Source organism: Drosophila grimshawi, unplaced genomic scaffold, assembly GCF_018153295.1.
Source record: "Drosophila grimshawi isolate 15287-2541.00 unplaced genomic scaffold, ASM1815329v1 contig_545, whole genome shotgun sequence".
NCBI classification, from domain to species: domain Eukaryota; kingdom Metazoa; phylum Arthropoda; class Insecta; order Diptera; family Drosophilidae; genus Drosophila; species Drosophila grimshawi.
In genome coordinates, this window is record NW_025063357.1 from 29,799 (window position 1) to 39,490 (window position 9,692).

At 44.3% G+C, this 9,692-nt stretch overlaps 1 protein-coding gene across 1 annotated transcript; it reads right to left on the reverse strand.

The window, feature by feature from the left end:
• Window positions 1–560: 560 nt before the first annotated feature.
• LOC122322688 (homeotic protein female sterile-like) lies at window positions 561–2,089 on the reverse strand. The gene is made up of 2 exons (XM_043215751.1): window positions 2,073–2,089; window positions 561–1,825 (listed from the first exon to the last, which is right to left on the reverse strand). The coding sequence occupies exons 1-2, from the start codon at window positions 2,073–2,075 to the stop codon at window positions 884–886; spliced, it is 945 nt and encodes a 314-aa protein (XP_043071686.1). The 5' UTR covers window positions 2,076–2,089; the 3' UTR covers window positions 561–883.
• Window positions 2,090–9,692: the final 7,603 nt, after the last annotated feature.

A 9,692-nucleotide genomic window follows, 5' to 3' on the forward strand; every position in this document is an offset into this window, starting at 1 on the left:
GGCCAGCCACGGCCTATAAAAGGAGCGCCGCCGCATAAGGCGAAGGAGTTCAATTACAAACGCGAGAAAGTAAACACGCTGTGAAAGTAAACAAGCTGTGCAAATTAAACAAGAGAAGCTGCGCGTATATACACGGAGCGAACATATGTGCGAGTGAAAGCCAGCCGCAGTTGCATTTGCAGCGATAGCCACTGCATTCGCAGCATTGGCACCCGCTGGGCCTGCTCCACTGACGCTCACATTGCCCTTGCCTCTACGCTGTCCCTGGCTTTTTAGCACCTTTGCTGGTGCCACAAGAGCCGCCAGCTCTGGCCGCAACACCAGCTGCGAGGGAGCTCGCCAGTGCATTAGCGTGGGCTTTACCACCCCCAGCTGAAATACCCACGCCCGGATTAACGCCTGCCTAACCGCCGGCACCCGCTCTTCCGGCAAGAGAAGGTACAGGCTTGAGTAAAGACCAGGCGTTGCCGCGCGCATACCCTACCGAGCCCTGCAAAGTAAAAATAATAATAAGCAAAATATTATTTTGTTATATAATGCGGAGTACACCAGCTGACAGAAAATATTTAATTGTTAAGTTAAGCGACCGACCGATAACTATGGTAGTTATATAAATGATGTAGTAGTCAGATCGTACTAATGGATAATTTAACAGGAAACAAATATGGATATTTAAAGAATAATAGAGGCGGACATGGCCATATGGACTTGACTATTAACGCCGATCTAGATTCTAGAATATATGCACTTTGTCGAGTTGATCAAATCTGTAATATTATCATAAGAGCCTTGGCAATAGCAGTTGACAACGATGCGAAAGACTCGGAAAAGTAAGCACGAGAACCACGTAGTGCGATAAAGCGATAAAGGAGAAACTTTTGCATCAGTTATGGCTCTTATCTTCCTGGCAATTATCGTCCTGCCTCATGGCTGTTTTGGCCACCTTGGCCATGTGCGATTCAAATGCATTCGCGTCCGCAATTCGTTTGACGCCCTTCTGCATTTGGACGGGCTGGACGGCATTTTGACCCATACTATTCAGAGTCGGCTGGATGGCCACTATGGCATCACCATCCAATGCTGCAACAGCCGCTGCCAGCACTTTTGCAGCTGCTACTGATGCTGATGCTGCTGCCTGGACTTGGGCTGCCGCTGCTGCTACCGCCACCAGCTTTTGTGCCCTGGAGGATTCTGACGCTCTTCCTGTCGTTGTTGCTGTTGCTGTTTTTGCTGTTGTTGCTGCCAGTGTTAAATTCTTACTCTTGGTGCTGATGCTGTTGCTGCTATTCCTGCTATTATTTGCGCTTTGGACGGCTGCCATCGCTGCCGCCGCAGATGCTGCTGTTTTAGGGGAGGTCGGTGCGCGTTGATTTTTGTTGCCCCGCTTGACCGCGACGGACCCCAGTTCGAGCTCCTCCTTGGGCATATCTTTGATTGCCTGCAGAAAGACACTCTCGAGCACTTTGGCCATAATGATAACATCCTCTGTGGGCTTATTGTACAGGGAACAATTGGTGAATATCAAGTTTATATCGGCGGCAGCCTCCGTGGCGGACCAATAGTAACTGTTCGCCAATCGCTTCTTAATCGTAGCCAAGTCCATTGGCTGTTTAATGATATCATGGTAGTCGGGCAGCTTTAGTTTTTTCGCATTGACCGGCTGTTGGAAGGGATACGCATAATGATGATTCCACAAGGACTTCATAACCGTTTTTAAGATATATTCCAGTTGATTTGTATGGCGTCCCGGTCGATCCAACCGCTGCACAGTCGGTGGCTGGACGACGCCATTGACTGGTTTGTTGGATGCCATTGTTCTTATGTTCTATATTATATGGAGACATATGGATATATATATTTATATATATTATTATTTTTAAAAATCAAATAACTTGTTGATGCTTCGGGTGCTTATTTTGTCCCAAAAACCAAAGCCAACCAGAAACCTCAAACCACTACTTAAATAATGTCAGACACAAGCCCGAGGCTTCTCGTCCTCAGCAAATTATTGTCAACTGTGAATTGATAATTGGTTGCTTTCAGTTTCTTCCTTTTTGCAATGTTTGATTTACCATTTATCAGCTGCACCTTTTTCTCTTCTACAATTTAATACAATTATATAATATTATATGTTTTTGCTCTTGAGACTGCAACACAGAACAGAAGTCAGCAAAATGCGTAAGAAAAAAACTAAATCCGCTCACAAGCAAATAAATTTATCAATTGATATTTGTGACAAGCAGATGACAACTAAGGTAAATTTCTATGTTAACATTTAGATCAAAATGACATTTGGAAATTTTAAAAAATTGATGGCTTATTTGATATTGCTGTCAATATCCAATATAAGCATGAATGTAAATGTAAACAAGGCTTTTCAGCCTTGTTTATTGATTATCGATAAGTCGAGTCGAAGAAGCTTTTTGGCAAGAAGAACTGCTTTTTACGGTATTTGGACAAAAGAATAATATTCGCTGAGCAATTATTTTATTTCACTCTTGGGATATATAGATTCTGGTTACCTACAAAAATGATCTAATATCTGGTGAACTGGCGAATGAATGGAACTTCATAATGCATAATAACATTTTCGAGTGATTAGATTCTTAGATGACTTCATAATCCTTGAATGCAGTTCGTTTGTTTTCTCTGAGTCCTGCAGGTATCTGGCATTGCCCTCTTCACGATATTCCTGCTCCAGCTCAACGTAAGTACAAAAACTCACTCATATATAATTTTTTATCAATCCTATTTCTGGTTTTTTTTTCATAAGTTTTGCTTCAAAACATGTACTAAGTGTACGCATTAAAGGTAAAATATGTATAAGTTGTTAATGCATTTTCATTAATAGTAGGCTTACTAAAAATTGTTAAATTGTTATTTTGCATTTCTGAATTTTACACTCGTAAATACGTACTACTACTACTGCGGGCCTAGCATCGGGGCTAGATTAACAACAGCTTCACTCTCGCTTCTCGATTCTTATGTTCCACTTTGAGTCTGTTTTAGTTCAGTTGACTAAGTTTACATTTTAGTGTTGTGTCGCTTTCAATATTATTGTTATTAACTATTATGTGTTCTATGCATTTTTATAAGGCTAAATCGTTTACTAAGCGCATTTAATATTATTTGTTTAAATATATATGTATATATTTATATATATATATAATGAACTATATATATGAATGTATGTTACATGGGCTTTCGTAATCGTGTCAACTCAGTTTAGTTATAACAGAAAATGTCAGGCTTTTTTTTTTCTTTTTTTTTATGTAGCAATTTATTTAAACATTAATCAACCTACTGAAAGGCTATAAAACATTGATTTGTACAGGTATGAATGAAAAATAGCAGTGAATTAAAATCTATAACATAAACATAGAACTGGTTTTAGCAGATAATAAATAACCTTAAATATTACATTTGTAGCACATTAATTGATCGCCCAGTCCAGAGGTAGCTGGTGTGGAGGCGCTTCAACCTCCTGCGCGTTGTATTAGATCCAAGTGTGCAAGCCAGAGGGTTGATGTGGTTATACAACCGGTCATTATACCGACACGTATGACGGTTAATTTGTTGTGTGACTGTCTGTAGAGCGAAGGCGTTGTGCAGCGTCCTGTTACTCACGTATGGGGTAGCACCAGAGATGTCTCTGAGCACCTTGTTCTGCAAGACTTGAATTTGGTCTATCCAAGATTTTGAAGCTGTGCCCCAAAATGGAATCCCATATGTTCATGTGGGTACGATGATGCTCCTGTACACCAGCAGCTTGTTGCTCAAGCTGAGTTTGCTAGATGGCCTCAGCAACCAGTTGAGTTTCGTTTTTTTTTTTATCTACACGCTGCTGCCGTGATATGGATGTGTTTGCGCCAGGTAAGTTTCCTGTCCAGATACATACCCAGGTAGCGAACATGGTTCTCCTGAGGTATGACCATGTTGTTGAGTCGAACAGTAGGACAGTTACCATTCCTGAGCGTAAACGTGCAGTGCTGAGATTTACTCTCGTTGACGCAGATGTTCCATAAAAGAACGGCCAAGTAAGCCAGACCTGAGCAGTAAATACTGCGCCGATAGTAGCAAGGACTTAAGCTTCAAATTCAGGCCATCATGCCATACGCGATCAAATGCCTGCTGGATATCCAGAAACACGGCAGAGCTGTTCTGCTTATTTTCCAAGGCCTCGAGGACATGCTGTATTACTCGATGAACTTCCTCGGGTGTACCATGGCGATGCCTGAAGCCAAACTGATGATCAGGAATGGCCCTCTGGAAGCCACTGCCGACAATCTTCCCAGAAATATTTTTTCAAATATCTTGGAGAAACTGGGGAGCAAGCTTACCGGTCAGTATGACAAAACAAGATTATCCGGCTTGCCAGGTTTCGGAATCATCGCAATCACAGCGCACTTCCACGGAGTGGGAAAGTGGTGGATGCGAACCATGGTGTTAAAAAGTAGCACCAAGAACATCACTCCCTTCTCTGGGAGGGCCTTAGCAACTCTGCCGTCAATGCCATCATAGCCAGGGGCCTTTTTTTTTAATTTTTTCATTGGCATATAAATAAATATTTATATATATTTATATATATATATATATATACATATATATTGTGAGGAGCCATAGAAGCATCCACTTGTGAGCATGCATATATGTGTATGTTTATGATTATAAACATATATATATATGTATGTTCACGAATGGGCATACAAAATGCCCGTAAGCATGTTATATGCGCCCTCACAACAACTGTCCATTCAGACCGAAAACCGGCCCTGATGCAGTTGCGGCGAATTCGCTCTCTTTCGCCCTCTCCCTTTCTAACGCGGGTGTTCAGCCGTTTGAACGTGTCTGACACACATGCCCATCAGGACATGTGCCGTTAGTGTGGGAAGAGTATTGCGAGAACAATACTGTTGTCCATACTCACACTGACGGCAGACAATGGCTGGCGCCAGCAAAAGGGCAGTGGAAAAGTACCAGAAAATCACGCCACCAGAAGATCACGCCACCAAAGATCACGCCACCGAGGTACAGTCCCGGCAAAAGGTGGCCAGCCACGGCCTATAAAAGGAGCGCTGCTGCATAAGGCGTGGCTGTTCGATTAAATACGCGAGAAAGTAAACAAGCTGTGCAAATAAAGCAAGAGAGGCTGCGCGCATATACACGGAGCGAATATATGTGCGAGTGAAAGCCAGAACACCAGTGAAAGTGCAAGGATACGGAGTGTCAAACTCAACAAGGATCACAGGACATCGAGGTCCTGAAATTAGGTGCGAGCCGTATATCCTTGCCACGCTTGAATTGTGGCAACAGGCGATATCCGCAAGGAACCAAGTGAAGCAAGCGAGGCTTGGTCTGTGATTAGCCAGAGAGTGAGACACGCGAATCCTGACTCACAAAAGGACTAGGTGCAATCCTTGGGAAAACAAGGAAGCCGTTAATCCTGGTGAACGTCAGAAGTGCTGTACGGAATCTCTGGCGGGCAGACTGAGATCCTGGGCTTGCATAGCTGGTGGCGGAGTGCCTGGGGCAGATTCTGGCGCACAAGAGCTCGAATCAAACCTGATCAAGGATACCGATGCGTGGCGAGACGCTACGGAACCAGTAATAATTAAGCGATCAGAAAACCAACAGTGAAAAGTGTAATTTCAAGCAATACAAGTGAAATAAATAAAGCAAGTTTTAATATATTGATGTTGTGTTATTAATTATCGCAAACGCAATATAAATTTGTTGCTCGAACCCACAGCTCGACTGAGTTTTAGCCTAGCTAAAACACCACCTAGCAAACAGGTTCGTTACAACTGGCGCCCAACTTTGGTGGTTGCAATAAATTAAAAACTCACATTAAATATTAAAAATAAAATAAAATAAAAGTGGTTCGCGCGTGGGTGTACAATTTAAAAAAAGACGAAGTGCTGAAATATGGAGCTGAATTCAAAGTGGAGTTATCCGGAACTTTGGATGCTATGCGCAGACAATTTGGAGTCTGGGTGAATACTCACGAAAAGAGATTGCCATATAGCACAAGATTGGAGGAACTAGCGGCGATTCACGGCAGACAATCGCCGACCAGAGAACCGGAAAATGGTGCAGATGCAAGAGAGTCGACAAATATAAATTTCGCCCAGCTGAGCATCCCGGCAACAAGCGGAGCAGCGCGGACTCGAGACGCCAATCATACTCTTTGGGGGGTAGCGTCCACACCACAGCCACAAATAAGAGTGTCCATAAATGAACAAGCGGCACCGACTATGTCCCAGGAATACCCCAGAGCAGCGAAACAAGTCCGCGAATGGAATTTTCGTTGACGGCATTCACAGTTCCAGGGAAAGGACTGTTCCAATGGAAAGTAATGCCATTCGGACTCCATTCGGACTCCATTCGGCGCCAGCCACGTTCCAGAGGGCCCTCGATCGCGTGATTGGACCCGAAATGATGCCGCATGCGTTTGCATATTTGGGCGACATTATCGTAATCGGGAAAACACGCGAGGAACAGATGGACAACTTAAGAGAAGTGTTCCGACGGTTGAGAGCAGCGAATCTGAGGATCAACGTGGACAAGTGCGACTTCTTCAAAAAGGAACTTAAATACCTTGGCCATCAGGTGACCAAAGAAGGGATACGCACGGATCCGGAGAAAGTAGCTGCTATCGCCGAGTTGAAACCCCCTGGAAACATAAAGGAACTACGGCAGTACCTAGGAGTGGCATCATGGTACAGGAGGTTCGTACCAGATTTTGCCACAACAGTACACCCATTACACACACTATTGAAGAAAGGTACAAAATGGGAATGGACCGGAGAGCATCAAGAAGCTTTCGAAAAAGTCAAAGCTAAGCTAACACAATTCCCTGTGCTAGCATGCCCAGATTTCTCAAAGCCATTTTGCTTGCAGACGGATGCTAGTAATTATGGCTTGGGAGCGATACTGACCCAAGACTCAGAGGAGGGCGAACGGGTCATATCGTATGCAAGCAGATCTTTAAATGGTGCGGAGCGTAACTACTCTGCGACCGAAAAAGAGTGCCTTGCAATAATCTGGGGCATAAGGAAGCTACGACCTTACCTGGAAGGATACCACTTCACTGTCATCACGGATCATATGGCACTGAAGTGGCTGAACTCCATCGAAAGCCCATCAGGTAGGATTGCGAGATGGGCACTGGAACTGCAACAGTTTGACTTTGACGTCAAATACAGAAAGGGAAACCTTAATGTTGTTGCAGATGCCCTATCCCGACAACCCCTGAAGGATACGTGCCTCAGAGTCTCGACTATGGACGACGCGATGGACCAGGCAAACAAATGCTGTAACTGGATCCAAAAGATGCGGTCCGACATAGCGAAAAATCCGAGGAAGTTCCCAGACTATAGTGAAGAATCCGGCAATCTCTATAGACACATCCCGCATAGAGCTGGAACCGAGGATGTGGTAGCCTGGAAACTATGTGTGCCCACCGGAAAGAGAAGGCAAGTGCTAATTGAAAACCACAACACCGCAACCGCAGGTCATACGGGCAGCAGGAAAACAATAGCCCGAATAGCAACACGCTACTATTGGCCAGGCTTATACAGAGACGTACGTGCATATGTCCAACAATGCGAAATATGTCAGCAGTATAAGCCAAGTCAAATGGCCGCGGCAGGACAAATGCTGACCAAGATACCGGAGGAACCCTGGACCACAGTTTGTGCTGACTTCGTGGGACCACTACCGAGATCGACCCACGGAAACACAATGCTGTTGGTCTTTATAGACCGCTTCTCGAAATGGACGGAAATGGTACCACTCCGAAGCGCCACTACAGCAACGCTACAAAAGGCCTTCGAGGAAAGGATTCTCGCGCGGTTTGGAGTACCTAAATTTTTAATAACCGACAATGGAACACAATTTACAAGTCGGGCATTACAAAATTTTCTTGAAGAGATGGGAATCAAACATCAATTCACAGCGCCCTACACTCCACAAGAAAACCCCACTGAACGCGCGAATCGCACGGTGAAGACAATGATCGCACAATTCACCAAGGACAACCAAAGACGTTGGGATGAAGCTCTACCCGAGCTGACACTGGCAATTAACACCAGCATCTCAAGCTCCACCGGGTACAGCGCGGCGTTCGTAACACAAGGCCGAGAGCCTAGGCTGCCAAAGGCGTTGTTCGACGAGGTGACAGTCGGAACAGGCCAAGTAGCTCAAACACCGTCCGACAATGCAAAGAAACTAAAGGAAGTATTCGAAATTGTCCGGCGGAGTTTAGAAAAGGCAGCACAGGACCAAGCAAGGCACTACAACCTGCGTCGTAGACCGTGGAAACCAAATATCGGAGACAGAGTGTGGGTGAAATTACACCACCTGTCGAATGCGGCAGAAGGATTCGCGGCGAAGCTAGCACCGAGATACGGGGGCCCGTACCAGATTGTGGATTTTACCTCACCCGTAATATGCAAGATAAAGGGCATAACGGACAGGCGGATAAGGACAGCACACGTGAGCGACCTGAAGCCGCACAACGACCGGAAGGATACGGGTGAGCCTGAAAATTCCAAACACTAAATTTTGCCAAAATTCCAATCAATATAACAGCGCCGTAAGTCACATTTTTTTCTTTCCCTACATAAAAAGAGGGGGAAAATAAATGTGGTCTTATACATATATGACACATTTATAAATATATATAAAAATAATTAAATATAAACCCAAAAGAAAGGGTATAAAACAATTCAATTAAAAAAAAAAAAAAAAAAAACCCAAAGGAAAGGCTATAAAAATAATTCAATAAACACCCAGAGGAAAGGGATAGAAATAATTCGATATAAACCCAAAGGGGCGGGTATAAAAATAATTCAATATAAAAAAATAATAAAAAAAAAATGTGTAACTACATATATATGTGTATAAATAATGTTGGAATAAATGTAAATACATAACAGCGCCCCAAGGCGGGCCCAAAATTCAAAAACAAACAAAGGCGGCCCTGAGCAAGGCAATTACGCTGATCAGCCTTACAGCGGGAGAGCGAAAAGGGAAACATGCAAAGAGAGCGCATGACCATGACCTACACATCGACCGCAAACGTACGAGCTAAAGATCAACGGCCGCCAAAAACTTTTTGCTCAGCAACGCGCTTGCACATTAAAAATGCAACAACAATGCGGGAGCGAGCGCATATGTACGCGCAAGGGAAAGGGAACATGCAAAGAGAGCGCATGACCATGACCTACAGTCGACCGCAAACGTACATGCTAGAGATCAACGGCCCCTAAAACGTTCGCTCAGCAGCACGCTTGCACACAAAGTGCAACGATAATATTTGAGCGAGCGGACATGCACGCACAGCGAAAAAGGTCAACGCACCCAAGAACTAATCAGCCGCGCGTTTGCGCACAAAAAGGGCAACAACAATTGCGCACATGCGCCGTTGGTTACTCACCCACAGCTATTCTCTATTTACATTTTTAGGCCGTTGTCTCTCCTTAGGTTGGAGAGCGGAAGCTTTCCGCTGCCGAAGAAAGAGGGGAGTGTGAGGAGCCATAGAAGCATGCACTTGTGAGCATGCATATATGTGTATGTTTATGATTATAAACATATATATATATGTATGTTCACGAATGGGCATGCAAAATGCCCGTGAGCATGTTATATGCGCCCTCACAACAACTGTCCATTCAGACCGAAATCCGGCC